Source organism: Tympanuchus pallidicinctus, unplaced genomic scaffold, assembly GCF_026119805.1.
Source record: "Tympanuchus pallidicinctus isolate F22 unplaced genomic scaffold, pur_lepc_1.0 scaffold19, whole genome shotgun sequence".
NCBI lineage: Eukaryota > Metazoa > Chordata > Aves > Galliformes > Phasianidae > Tympanuchus > Tympanuchus pallidicinctus.
Window position 1 is genome coordinate 16,460,229 of NW_026294710.1, and position 14,937 is coordinate 16,475,165.

Consider the following 14,937-nt stretch of genomic DNA (forward strand, 5'->3'; position numbering starts at 1 on the left):
CTTTACGTCGCCCACTCGCGCAGGCGTAGACTGTGCGGCAGTTGTGGCTGCGTGAAGGGAGCGCGGTGGGGTCGGCGGTGTTTCCGTTGTCCTTGTGTGTCTTTGCGGCTTTCCCGCTCCGCAGCAGGTATTTGGGAGTGTTCTCAGGGTCTTCTAGGTTGGAGGGGGTCGTCTGTTTGGGCCTGTGAGGGTTTGGGGGTGTGAGGCCTGTTGGGATGGGGGTCGTCCGTGTCTGACGGGTTTTAGGGCGGAAAGAGCTGTGGGGCCGGGTCTGTGTGATGGGTGAGGGTCGAGAGGGAGATGTGGAGCCTCGTCTGTGTGAGTGTGGGGAACTGCTGCCCTCAGAGGTGCTGAAGGTATGGGGAGGAAAGTAAAGGTGTCTGCTTAGGGCTGTGTTTATCAGTATGAGAAGTCTCAGATCTCAAATTGTAGGGAATGTACCATACAGTTTAATCTCATAATTCTGCTAGTGAGCATGGTCCTGTGTCACCTTTGAGTCATAGGAGTAAACAAGTCTGTGGTAGGAATGTGGTGCAGCTCCTCTGCCAGACATGCATGCTCTGTTCTGTGTGGGTTTGCTCGTTCCTTTCCCTGCCCTTCTCAGCTCTAGTTCTGCAAGAGATGGACTTCTCACTTTGTGCTGTGCAGCTGTGTTACATGCAGGAATAGGCTGCAGCACCAATTGGAATCTCACTGTGCTTGATGCAGCCCACAGTCACAGAAATGGTTCCTAAGCTGAACGCATCTGTGCTTTCCCCAGCTTTTATCTTTGTTTTGCAACATCAGAGCTCAGGAAACCTCCAGTGTACTGACAGAGGCCCTTCTCATTAGCTTCAGGGAAGATGTCATGTATCTTCATTACTTGAAGGAAGTGTATAAACAGGAATGGGAACAGCTGTTTATGAGGGTAGATAGTGATAGGATAAGGGGGAATGGTTTCAAACTGAGATAGGAGAGGTTTAGGTTAGATATGAGGAGGAAGTTTTTCACACAGAGGGTGGTGACACACTGGAACAGGCTGCCCAAGGAGGCTGTGGATGCCCCATCCCTGGAGGCATTCAAGGCCAGACTGGATGTGGCTCTGGGCAGCCTGGTCTGCTGATTGGTGACCCTGCACACAGCAGGGGAGTTGAAACGAGATGATCTTTGTGGTCCTATTCAACCCAGGCCATTCTATGAAACAGCAAATAATATGATTTTTGTGCAACATTCAGTTCATAGAATCATTTGTTTTGGAAGGGGTCTTTAAAGGTCATCTACCCAACTCCCCTGCAATGAACAGCAGTACATACAGCAAGGTCCCCCAGTGACTATGGAAAACTTGTATTAGTGCATTTACATAGAATGGCTTGGGTTGGAAGGGATCTTAAAGCTCGTCCAGTTCCAACTCCCTTCCATGGGCTGGTTGCCACTCAATCAGATACCAGATCAGGGCCGAGCCAACCTGGCCATGAACACAGTGTTGAGGCACCCAGTCCTTTGGCTGAGTGTCTCCTATTTTAAATCGTAATAAATAACTCAATTAATGCTTCTCTTACTCGTTTTCTTGCAGCATAGCCAAAGCTGAAGTAGTTTACTAAAAGAACTGAGAGTGGCTCACTGAGCTCATGAGACAGCTTCACTGGGCTGTACTTACAGAGAGGTGTCATGTAGTTGTCAGAGAGATCAGTGATGCGTGGACAGAGATAGTTCAGATTATACTGAAATCACGGGAGGCCACTTTCTGGTCTTAAAACACTGTTGTGTGCAGGTGTGAATGGGAATTTTCCATAGAGAGACTGCAGAATTCTGCAGATCCTTTGCTTCTGAGCTGCAGTTGCTTGGAGAGGACAGGAGCTTTGCTTCTTGCTTCAGCAGGATGTTATCTTTCGAAAATGAGGTTGGGTTCTGTCTTTCTCCTCTTATCTGCACCTCACTGGAGAAAAAGGATGCTGCTTTGCAGTAATGACCTGGAGAAATAATGGAAAAATATTCCTTATATACACAGTAAAAATAATCTGCAGGGTTTGTTTGCTTTTTATTTGGTAAGCACGACTCGGTGCCCAAAGGTAAAGCCCTGACTTTCAGATTCCTGTTTTTTTCTTTAACCTTAACCTTATGCTGACTAATAATCTTACCATCTAAAAATTGAGATTTTTTTTTCCTCTTTACTTTGTCCTTGCTACAGATCATGACACCAGAACAGAGTCCAACCACTTCCCTCATCGACAGGACCATCAAGATGAGAAAAGAGACAGAAGCCCGGAAGGTGGTCTTGGCCTGGGGCCTCCTTAACGTCTCATTTGCAGGCATGATATATACTGAAATGTATGTTTTGCTGCTACATCTGATCCAAACAAAGCTCTCCAGTGTTTCATTGGTTACAGCAGCAAAATGGCAACTTATTTTTTTTCTTTTTTTCTTTTCAGGACTGGAAAACTCATAAGCACGTATTACAACATAACATACTGGCCACTCTGGTATATCGGTGAGTTGTTGCAGCATTTAATTTTCTGAGTTCTTTTCTAAATTGTGGGTGTGCATGGTGCATCACAATTATTTGTTTCAGATGAGACGACTCTAAACTACAGTATCAAATACAACTAAATGGTGAAAGGGAGCAAGAGGGAGAGAAAAGTCATGAGTTGTTATTTATTCTTCCTCCTCGACCCACGTGGTATGATAGAAACTTCTGTGTTTATTCTAGAACTTGCATTCGCATCTCTGTTCAGCCTGAATGCTTTGTTTGATTTCTGGAGGTACTTCAAATACACGGTGGCACCAACAAGTTTGGTTATGAGTCCTGGACAGCAGACCCTGCTGGGGCTGCAGAATACAGGTGGGTGTTATAAATACCTGTGACAGCCCTTCTTTGGGTTCTTTTGGTTTTGTTTGCTGGTGTTATCTTTCTTCAGTGCAAGATTCTTTGAGGAAATGAGTTCAGAATTGTATGAACAGTATGCTTAAATTACCTGCAGCACATTAGAATTAAGAGAATCAAGTTTTTGTAGAACTGGAGGTGAAGCACGTAGTAAAAAAAAGGATTTCATAGTGAGGGACTCAAATGCTGTGAGGCTGGATGAGGAGTTTGTAACCTATAGAAGCAAAGTAGTGCAGGTTTATCATAGAATGGCCTGAGTTGAAAAGGACCACAATGACCATCTTTTTTCTACCCTCCTGCTGTGTGCAGGGTCACCAACCACCACACCAGGCTGCCCAGAGCCACATCCAACCTGGCCTTGAATGCCTGCAGGGATCCAGGGGCATCCACAGCCTCCTTGGGCAACCTGTTCCAGTGCCTCACCACTCTCTGTGTGAAAAACTTCCTCCTCATATCTGACCTAAACCTCTCCTATCTCAGTTTAAAACCATTCCCCCTTATCCTATCGCTGTCTACCCTCATAAACATCTTTCCCCCTCCTGATTATACACTCCCTTCAAATATTGGAAGGCCACAATGAGGTCTCCCTGGAGCCTTCTCTTCTCCAAATGTTTGTGTTTAATATTACACTGATGTCACATGGAGTAAAAAGATCAGAAGTCAGAGAGGCTTACAGATCTTGGTGTTCTTTGTATCATCTTCATGAAAGTACCTAATGATGATTGTTTCTATGTATTTCAGCGGTACAAACAACTCCACCACGTGAGCTGACAGCAAAGAAAGTCCCTTCTTCAACACCTTCTCCTCCGATCCAGGGTCAAAGTGTGCTGAGTTACAGCCCATCTCGCTCTCCTAGTGCCAGTCCAAAGTTTACCACCAGTTGTATCCCAGGTTACAGCCCCCAGCTGCAGGCTCTGTCCAACAGCAGTGCTTCTTACAGCACTAGCATCACTTATTCACCAGGCAGCACCTACAATAAGGTAAGGACCAAGCCATCTCCAAAAGCTTTGCGTTAAGTCGTCGTGTCCTCGTGTTGTGCTGCTGAAGGTGAGCACCAGGTAGCTGAGAGTTGTGTTCACGTGTGTCCCACACACAGAATCACACAGAATGGTAAAGCTTGGAAGAGGATCATGAAACTCCAACCCCTCTGCTGCATGCAGGGCCACCAACCTTCCCATTTCACAGCAGCCCAGGCTGCCCAAGGCCCCATCCAACCTGGCCATGAACACCTCCAGGGATGAATGGGGCATCCACAACCTCTCTGGGCAGCTGTTCCAGCACCTCACCACTCTCAGAGTAAAAAACTTCCCCCTGACATCCAACCTAAATCTCCCCTCCCTCAACTTCAAACCATTTCCCCTTGTCCTGCAGTTATCAACCCTTTCAAAGAGTTGATTCCCCTCCTGTTTGTAGGCTCCCTTTAGGTACTGAAAGGCTGCAATGAGGTCATCCCTCAGCCTTCTTTTCTCCAGGCTGAACAAGCCCAGCTCCTTCAGCCTGTCTTTGTAGGGGAGGTGCTTCAGCCCTCTGATCATCTTTGTGGCCTCCTCTGGACCCTCTCCAACAACTCCCTGTCAAAGAGAGAGCTGACACAGCAGTCTCATATTCACGTCGTTTACAAATCAGAATGGAGTTCTCTCCTTTGTGTGTGACACAACGGTTTGCTTTTGTTTGCCCAAGATTTCCAACTTCAGCCCCTCTCCTGGTGGATCTCCGTACCCCACCAGCATTGGACCAGTGGAAAGTGGTGGGCTGAGGTCTCGTTACCGCTCTTCGCCCATTCTCTACAATTCTCCTACTGGCAAAGAGGATTACATGACAGACCTGAAGTCGTTGGACACCTTCCTTCGAAGTGAAGAGGAGAAGCAGCATCGAGTTCAGTTGGGTAAGGAAAGAAAACAGTTTGATTTGAAAAGCTTGGCAAAGGCGTGGTGCTGGTTTGATGCTAGAGTTGATTCTGTGGATGAGGAAAGTTGCAAATGACTCCAGCAGAAAGCACTGGTAGACGTCACTCATTAGTGTTAATCACCTGTGAACTTGGTTGCTGAACAGTTCAGCCTTCTACTGAGTATTCAAGACATAATGTAGAATGCCATTATGTCTTCTCATCTACCCATAGCTTAGGAGCTTGGGAAGTTTTCCTCTGAAGTACTTCTTTGGGTAGGATAAGCACTTCTTACCCACAGAATCAACCTTACTGAGCCATGTGCTGATGGATCTTGTCCATAGTGCTTGCTGGTTGTTGTGGACCATGATAAGATGAGGGGCTTTAATCGCCTTGATGAGAGGTGTATCTTGTGGAGAAGATGTTGCAGATAAGGAGGGGTGTGAATTACCTGCAGGTTGCTTTTGTCCTGCATAGATATAATGCTTGTTAAGATAGAGATGCAATCAGTGTTGAAATCAGATTGATTTCAGGGTCTGCACTCAGGGTAATTGGTGTTCATGTCTTGTCAAAACTGCGCTGACTTGCTGCCTGTAGTGTTGCTTCCAGAGTTACTTGGCTATAATTTCACGTGACCTCTTAATGAATTATTCTTTCAGGAAGTTCAGATTCCAGCTCTCCTTCCAGCAGCCCAACCTTTTGGAATTACAGCCGTTCCATGGGAGACTATGCACAGATTCTGAGGAAGTTCCAGTATCAGCTGGCTTGCAGGTCCCAGGCTCCATCAGCACACAAAGATGAAGCTGATCTGAGTTCAAAGCAGGCTGCAGAGGAGGTAAATTCAGCAGCAAGGTAACCAAGAGAGAAGCAGGCCTTTAAAATATACAGCCTCATCCAAAGGTTTGAATTTGAGCTCTAGAAGTGTCTGGGAGAGAGAAATCCTAGAAATCCCATAGCATTTACATCCTGCAGCTTTTAAGATTCCATGTCACTCTAAAGGGATGTGAATTATAGTTGTAAAATGATTTCTGCCCTGGAGAGCAAGGAATATTTTGGATAAAATATATTGGTAACATAAGAAATGCCTTGAAACACATCTGTTCAACTGTGTGTGTTCTGTATATATGAAGGATATAAAACATTCTCCTTCACTCCTGCATCTCAAAGTCTGAGTTGAAGAAACACCATTAGTATGCCTTCAATTAAATTTATCTTTTTTATAGTATTTCACACATAAACCCAATGCAGCTTCCCTCTTCAGATACCTTTCAAATCTATCTCAAGAGATCTGAGAGCTTAAAACTCAATTTGGACTCCTACAGGGGTCTTGTAACATGAATAAAGCATGGCAGTGTAGTAGAAGCCTACAGACACAAGGATTCTGTAACAAACGTGATTTGAATGATGTGCTGAAGCTAGCATCAGAAAATGTTTTGGAGCTTAAAAACTCTCTTGGCATTCCTGTGTAATGATGTCCTTTCCACAGGTTTGGGCACGAGTGACGATGAATCGACAGCTGCTTGATCACATGGACTCCTGGACTGCAAAGTTCAGAAATGTAAGTCCTGTGTCTAAGGGCTGCGTGGCTTTTGGAAACAAGCAGAGCAGAGTGGAAAAGTTTTGTGTGTCCCCTGCATGCCTGGGGAGATGGAAAGGATTGCACTGCGTGTGAGGGTTGGGATGTGCTTGTGCAAGGAAAACACAGCTTGTAAGAGAGATACTGAGATGTATTACTGAGTAATTACATCATTAAATACACAAAAGCATCTTGGGTGCAGCAAGATTTGTTTTTCCTCTTTGTGGTTTGGTGGTAGATATATCCATGGGATTTCAGACTTGTTTTCCTGAGCCTGAAGCACCAAAAATTACAAAAATAATTTCACTGGAACAGGTTGCCCAAGGAGGCTGTGGATGCCCCTGGATCCCTGCAGGCATTCAAGGCCAGGCTGGATGTGGCTCTGGGCAGCCTGGTCTGCTGGTTGGTGACCCTGCACACAGCAGGGGGGTTGAAACTGGATGATCTTTGTGGTCCTTTGCAACCCATTCTATGATTCTAAGAAAATTCCATCCCACAAGTTGACTTTTTCTTACAATCCTCAGCTATGTGATTAAAAATTAAAAAGATCTTAATCTTACCAGTAGGACTGAATCTAATTGCACACAATGGGAGCATCACTAGTAAAACTAACTTTGATTGCCCCTCCAGTCATACCACCTATCAAGTATTAAGTTTTACTTGCTTAAGAAAAAATAGTTTTGACCTAGGGGAAAAGTGAAGACTTGTGTGAGATCCATACCAAACTCATAAGCATCTGCTCATTATTAGGGCCAGTTTGCTTCACTCCCCAAATCCTGTCACATACAAATACTCCTGAGGTGGTTATCAGCTCCTTGTTTTCCTGAAGCAGATCTGAGAAGGGAGTTGACCCATCAAAGTAGAACGTATCTTTATGGATGAGGTGCTCTCCCTCATGATAACACTTCCCTCATTGTTTAGAAAGACTTTATCTGATTCCTGCTAGAAATTTGTTTTCTTTTTTACATTTTTCTGGCCTTTCAGAAGGTAGTTGAGTCATTTAAACTCATGGTGATTCACTTGCTATGCTCTGTATGTGGCTTAGTGTTGGTCAGCATTTTTGTGATTGTAACAGCAGTGATGACTGGAGCATAAATTAAGGGGTATGTTTAGATATTCTGGGCATAAATTTAGGAATATTTTTAGGTATTCTTGTTACTTCTGACCTTTTGAATTTTCACCTTTTTCTTTCTTAGTGGATTAATGAAACTATTCTGGTGCCACTTGTCCAAGAGATTGAGTCTGTGAGCACTCAGCTGAGAAGAATGGGGTGTCCAGAACTGCAGATTGGAGGTAGGATGCCCCATCACTTTGAGATTCCTGACATTGGTTGACAGAGGACTGCTCTGTGGCTGGAGCACAGAATAGGTGTCATATTAATCTTCATCAGACTTAATTTACATTTGTTTCTATTGCACGTTGGTGTGGCCTCTGTTCCCTGAACAGTGCTTTTCCAAACCCTTAAAATTAGCTGCTTTCTGAAAGGACTTCATAAAATTGTGATGAACTGAAGTCTTTTTTATTTAATGATAAAATTCTGAGGGAGCTGCTGCTCGTGTCGCTTTGATATCCCTTTAACCAATGAGAGGATTTGATGTGCTGCCTTTAAATGAAGTCCATTTTTTCTGTGGACTGGTCATGGTGTCCACTCAAGAGCTACAGCTGCTGTGATGCCACTGGAAAATTGATCACTGCTCACCCCATCTCCATCTGCTTACTCTCTATGCTCTTCAAAGTGGGTATTGGTTCCTTGTGGCTTTTATATTCTGTGACATAAAGCAGTTGTCTGCTCTTTCTTTGCCTGGAAGTTAGCAGTGAGGTGCTGTGTCATGTGTTAAATATTTCTGGGGTTTTATCTGCCAGAAAGGAGAGTTCTTTGTAACGATGCTTGGTAAAGGAATCTGTTGACATGTGCTGGCTCTTCTTGTATTGCAGAAGCCAGCATCAGCAGCCTGAAGCAGGCAGCGCTCGTGAAAGCTCCTCTCATTCCAACCCTGAATGCTATCGTGCAATATTTGGATCTTACACCAAACCAGGAATACTTGGTCGAAAGGATCAAAGGTGTGTGGTGATGCTTTGCTAAATTGGAGAGACTTCAGGGACCACAACCAAGCACGGTGGCATTAGGCACTGCTTTATTCGAGGTGTTCCCACTGTCACAGTAGGGACAAGAGCCATGTTTAAGCAGGAGATGCATTTCTCTGCCATTTTCTAGTTCTGTAGCAATGTAATGATGCAGGACTTGGATATAACTTTGTCTTAAAATGTTTTTAAAAGCTTTATTTCTTGCTTTCCACCGACGTACTTGGAGTGCAGAGTGCTGAGTTTAACCCTTCCATTCATCAAAAATAAACACCACTCTGTAAATTGACTCCCCCTGTATTTTTTCCTATTTAGTGCACTGTAAATATGCCTGAAGTCCTTGAAGCTTGCATAAAACACTGCTCTCCCATACTCTCTCAGTAACAGAATAAATGTTGTTGCTTTCAGAGCTTTCACAGGGAGGCTGCATGAGTTCCTTCCGATGGAACCGAGGAGGAGATTTCAAGGGCCGTAAGTGGGACACCGACCTGCCCACAGACTCTTCTGTAAGTGCTGCCTCTCAGCATTGGTTTTGGAGGTGGTGGCCTTTAGGCCTTTGGAGGAGCACAAAAACAAAACCTGTTTGCATTGCTGTGAAGATAATCCCATTGTAGTCAGTGAGATTACGTGGAGAATGATGCAAATGGGATTGGACATTGCATAGATTACAAAAAGGCAATTGCATACCTTAGTCTTTGGTTCTTGAGCTCACATGAAGTGTTTTTCAGATAGCTCTGGGGAGCAGCATTACTAGTAGGGATCTTGCTGGGACAAACCAAGCCTATTAATTTCTAATGCAAGGAAAACCTTTCACCTTGTTCTCCTTTTCCTTTGCTCTAACTGACAAAGGGAGAATGGAGATGGAGTGGTGTGGCTGCTGCTTGAGTCTTGAAACAGGATTTACTTTTCTAGTTGTGAAGATTAAGTGTTTAATTGTGAGCGACTGCAGAGGAGCTCTCACTGTGTTGGCAGAAAGCAAGCTGAGCAGCTCAGAAGTGCTTAAAGATCCCAAGGCAGAAAATCACAACCCCTACATTCAGTCTTTTATCAAAACCAGATAGCATAGGTCGTGTTGGATGTTAAACTCCTACGTATGTTAAGCTTCTAAGAACTCTGGGAAAGAAGTTTTGATGTATCATTAATATGAACACGGGCTGTAAAATGTTGGTATTAAATTGCTCAAAGGCAGTTATTAGAAGAAATGATACTGATGTGCATTTTTGTTAGCCTCATCTGATGTCACAAAGCAGTGCTTTCTGAGGTTAGTCTTCAGACTTGATGTTCTCTGGCCTTTAGCCCACAGAAACTCTTTTGTCTGCAGGACAGTAAGGTACTCTTCCTAGGACTTCATTTCAAAATGAGGAGAAAGGAGAAACTTGCTAAATAGGTGTCGTGTTGTAAAACTTGAGTTGGGTGGCATCTGCCCTTCTGGGCCATCCCTGAAACAGAAGGCTTGCAGTTTTATGGCCCAGATCTGCTCGCAAGATCCGTGGCTCTGCCAAGTTCTGCAGGACGCCAGGATAAAGTTACTCGTGTGTGAACTGAGCTCCTGACACACAGCATCAGTTTGTCACGCTGTGGCTGGCACTGTTTTCATTTACTGGAAGAAATAAATTTGTCTCCACCCACACGGCAGCCCATTGAAATCCACGCTTTAAGCCCTGAGCTGCTGAACAGAGTAGAGTTATGTCAGGGCTGCAACCAAATGCTGTAAGTGGTGCCTAATGTTATGGGAAGAAACTTGCTGTATTGTTGCATGTTGTCCTTTGGTCTCTTTAAGGCTGCTAAACCACAGTTTGTTTTTGTTAACCCAGATCATCATGCACGTGTTCTGCACTTACCTGGACTCCAGACTCCCACCTCACCCCAAGTATCCTGATGGCAAAACCTTTACTTCCCAGCACTTCATTCAAACACCTGACAAACCAGGTACTGGTGTTCACAGCGTGCTCCCTGAGCTGCTGTTTGTGTCACAACAGCACCTTCAAAATCCACGTTACCTTTTCAACTTGTCATCCACAGACACTTCGAATGAAAACGTGTTTTGCATCTACCAAAGCAGCATCAACCCACCCCACTACGAGCTGATCTACCAGCGCCACGTCTACAATCTGCCCAAGGTACACCAGTGTTCTGCTGTCAGAAAATCATCACTGGATGTTCTTTGTCTGATTTGGGATGCTGGCTCAGTGCAGAAAGCAAACCTTAACTCTATCACTGACCATTGTGTAGTATTTAATCTGCCATTAAATAATAGCCTGGGCAGTTATCTTCTTGTGTTCTTTTTCCTTATCTGACAATTGGTATCTAAAATACCAAGTCATACAATCTGTGATGCATCTTATCAACATTTCACCTCCTTTTTTTTTCTTCCCCCTCTCCTGACAACACTGCAGTGCCATTTTGTGATGTGTTTACTACTTGTCTGAAATATTGATGTGATTTCTAAGCTCCTTTCTCCTTCTGTGACTTTAGGGCAGAAACAACATGTTCCACACCTTGCTCATGTTTCTGTATATCATAAAGACAAAGGAATCTGGGATGCTGGGGTGAGTAATGTGTCATCATGATGTGTTGTGTCCCGTTGTCTGAAAGCACCTCGAACCAAAACCGATGCAGTTGGGGTGATAATAGAATGATAGAATGGCCTGGGTTGAAAAGGATCGTGTAGTTTCAACCCCTCTGCTATGTGCAGGATCACCAAAAACCTCCAAATTGCCTTCTCATTTGAAACAACAGCAGATTTTTCATAAAAATAGAGTTTTATTTGCTTGAACACACAGAGGAGAAGTCTAGTGCAGGTGGAGACTGTGCTGGGGAGGAGCGGTGTTGCTTTCTTTCCTGAGGAGCTCTGCTGTTATAGCCAGGGACAAAAGCCATAACCTCATGTTTTTGGCACAACGAGGCATGTTTGGAGTATACACTGCAAGTTGCCTTGAAATAAAAGCAGTGTCAAGGCTTCCCCTTGCTCCAGAATCCTTTGCTCTGGAAGTGCTCTGCACAACTCAGAGCAAAGCACGGTGCCTGCCTGCATGTTACAGCGCTGAACTGTCGTGACTCTTTGCTTTAAACAGGCACTTTGATTTCCTTGCACCTGATTGTGATTACTTGGTTTCTGCAGACGTGTAAACCTTGGCTTGTCGGGAGTCAACGTGCTGTGGATTTTTGGAGAATAACACCTCATGTTCAAAAAGATGATGAGCTGGCTTCTGGCAAGACAAAGTGAGCAGTCATTGCCTTGTTGACTTGAACACAGACTGTGAAACACAATACTTTAGCTCTGCTCTGTGAGCAGAGAAGTGTTTATAATTCCTGGACAGGTTTCACCATCACATTCTTTAAAACATTTTGTTGTTGAAACACTCCAGGATCTGAATTCTGGGCAGATTTTCTCTTTCCATCTCTTCACCTCAGCAAACCCTGCTTAAAAAAGCCCTTTCCTGTTGGTGTTTTGTGTACCCTCCAGTGCCATCACTACTGTGAAGATGAACTGTGCCAGATGGAAAGAGAAAACTGATTTCAGTACGTAAAATCTTTTTAGGTTTTTGTTTTTCTTTTAAAATAAGCAAGTTTGGGTGTCTTGCTAAGCTGTGAAACACCGTGGGCGCCTTGAGTACAACCCCAACATCTCCCTTTGCCTTTGCTTTTTTGTTTTTTATTATTTTTTATCTCATTTTACTTCTCCCATCAGCTTTTCTCCTGGTACCCCCTCACTCTGGAGGCCGTGCAGCCTGGCTTCAGCACCTCTGGATGGTACCAAACTCTGTGAACCCGGCCCCATTTTGAGACATGTTTGTTTCAGAGATACATTTGGTTCTTCAAAGATACATTTTGGCGTTTGCCAAAAGGAAAAAGCCACAACCAAAGCACCTTTTTAACACGGGTAGGAGGAGAGATGTCAGTAATGTACGTAGCTTAATTTTGTTAAGCAGGGATAAAAATTCACTGCCCTGAGTTGCTGAAGCTTTTTGTGAGCTTAAGGCAGGGAGGTCGCTTTGTTCCTTTTGCATCTCAGCTTCCACGGGGTCCTTTATTTGCTACTGTCAACTGCCAAAAACCACATCTAAAATAGGAGAACTACGTGGGGCTGTGACTGGGACTGAGCATTCCCTGTGTTCTGTTACATCTTTTTGTACTGTATACATCTATCTTTTTCACTCAGTTTTGTCCTGCCAGCCCCAGGCAGGCACCAACACAAACTGAGGTCTCATGATTTGCTCAGGGCAGGTGCTGTCACCTCTCTGTAAATGGAAGAACCAATTGTTTTGTGACTCTGTTTTGAGGGAGGCACAGGTTATTATTTTTTCCTCTGATGGCTGACAACAAAATGGCTCATTTGGTTCCTGCATTAAATGGGTTCATCTCAGTCAACGTTGGTGTTTTTCCTGTGGTTCAGCATCACTAATTTAATCCGAGGGCATTTTGCACAAGTGATGTTGAGGAGTAGCATTGCTGCTCTTGTGTTAAAAGCTCTTCCTGTGCAGAGGGCACCTCTGGATCCATGTGCAACTCGGTCCCTGTGCAGCCCCCTCCTGCACCCCAAAAAACCATACACCTCAATTCCTGTTGCTAATCCCTCTCCCTAAGGCTGCACCTCAGTCTCCATGGACTCTAATGCTCTCTACACCTCAACACCGTGTGCATCCGATGTGCTCTGCTCTCTGTGAAGCTCAGAGCCTTCTGTACCCCATTCTCTACACCTCTGACATGCTGTGCACCCCATTCTACACACACCCTAGTCCCAGTGGGGGTCCTTTTGTTCTGGGTCCTGTACAGTGTGTTCCCTGCACACCCAAAAACCACGCACGTCACATCTTCCATGCACCCCAGTACACAGCAGACCCCGACTCTGCTCCCCATGCACCTCACACCACAGGCACTCTGCTGCACCCCATTACACCACATTCTCCACGGACATCAGTGCACCCCACCAACATCACAAATCCACACCCAATACACAGCACACCCCAAAACCCGTGCACTCTGCTTCCTGCAAACCCTGACTTACTGTGCACTTCAGCCCAAAGCACACCCTAACACCACACACCCCAATATCCCTGTGCACCCCAACACAACACACCCCACTATATCATGCACAGTGACACAGTGCAACCCATCCCAGGGTCCCCCAGTACACTGTACACCCCAACCCCATGCACCCCAATACACCACGCTCCCCAAACCCATGCACCTTGACTCTCATACACAGGGTACCCCAACCCTATGCACCCCAACACACTGTGCACCCCAAACCCATGCACCTCAGCCTCCAAATACAGCACCACCCCATCTCATGGATCCTACATCTGTGCAACCCAATACACAGCAGACCCCAAACCCATGCACCTTGTTTCCAGTGCACCCCAATACACAGCAGACCCCAAATCCATACACCTTGCATCCCTGTGCATCCCAATACACCTCATACTCCAACCCAGTGCTCCCTGATACATCACGCAGCCCATCCCCATGCACCCCAATACACCATGCACCCCAAAACCAGGTGCAATTCCCATACACAGCACATTTCAACCCCATGCAACCTACTTCCAGTGTACCCCAATACATCACGTACCCCATTCCCATACACCACACATCTGTGCAACCCATACACAGCACACCCCAACCCCATGCACCCTACATCCCATGCACCCTAACACACCACAGTCCCCAAGCCCCCATGCACCTCAACCCCCATATGCAGCACACCCCAACCCCATGCACCCCGATACACCATGCTCCCCAAACCCATGCACCCCAACCTCCAAGTACACCACCACCCCATCTCATGGACCCTACATCTGTGCAACCCAATACACAGCAGACCCCAAACCCATACACCTTCTTTCCAGTGCACCCCACTACACAGCAGACCCCAAACCCATGCACCTTCTTTCCAGTGCACCCCAATACACAGCAGACCCCAAACCCATACACCTTGCATCCCTGTGCACCCCAATAGACCTCGTACCCCTACCCAATGATCCTTGATACATCACGCAGCCCTTCCCCATGCATCCTAATACACCGTGCACCCCAAAACCAGGCATCTCGATTCCCATACACAGCACATCCCAACCCCATGCACCCTACTTCCAATGCACCCCAATATCTCGGGTACCCCACTTCTATGCACCACAAATCTTCTGTGCACCCCAATACACAGGATACCCCAGCACCCTACATCCCATGCACCTCAACACACCATGCTCCCCAAGCCCCCATGCACCTCAACCCCCATATGCAGCATACCCCAACCCCATGCACCCCAATACACTGTGCTCCCAACCCCATGCACCTCGACCCCCATACACAGCACACCCCAACCCTACTTTCCATGCACCCCAACACACTGTGCACCCCAAACCCATGCACCTCGACCTCCAAGTACAGCACCACCCCATCTCATGGATCCTACATCTGTGCAACCCAATACACAGCAGATCCCAAACCCATGCACCTTGCATCCCTGTGCACCCCAATACACCTCGCACCCCTACCCAATGATCCCTGATACATCACGCAGCCCATCCC

General features: G+C 45.8%; 1 protein-coding gene across 1 annotated transcript; it reads left to right on the forward strand.

The window, feature by feature from the left end:
- On the forward strand, positions 1–12,767 carry TMEM209 (transmembrane protein 209). Its single transcript, XM_052681015.1, has 15 exons — positions 1–127; positions 2,168–2,307; positions 2,409–2,467; positions 2,687–2,818; positions 3,602–3,840; positions 4,541–4,745; positions 5,405–5,580; positions 6,232–6,303; positions 7,518–7,614; positions 8,257–8,382; positions 8,812–8,909; positions 10,218–10,332; positions 10,426–10,523; positions 10,879–10,952; positions 11,525–12,767. Exons 2-15 carry the CDS (start codon positions 2,171–2,173, stop codon positions 11,577–11,579), a joined length of 1,683 nt encoding a protein of 560 aa, XP_052536975.1. The 5' UTR covers positions 1–127; positions 2,168–2,170; the 3' UTR covers positions 11,580–12,767.
- Positions 12,768–14,937: the final 2,170 nt, after the last annotated feature.

Excerpts from the sequence above, each read along its gene's own strand:
- TMEM209 (XM_052681015.1), top strand. The coding sequence starts at position 2,171 with ATGACACCAGAACAGAGTCCAACCACTTCCCTCATCGACAGGACCATC. Across the intron at positions 4,746-5,404 it reads GCAGCATCGAGTTCAGTTGG|GAAGTTCAGATTCCAGCTCT; the intron begins GTAAGGAAAGAA and ends TTATTCTTTCAG. Across the intron at positions 5,581-6,231 it reads CAAAGCAGGCTGCAGAGGAG|GTTTGGGCACGAGTGACGAT; the intron begins GTAAATTCAGCA and ends TCCTTTCCACAG.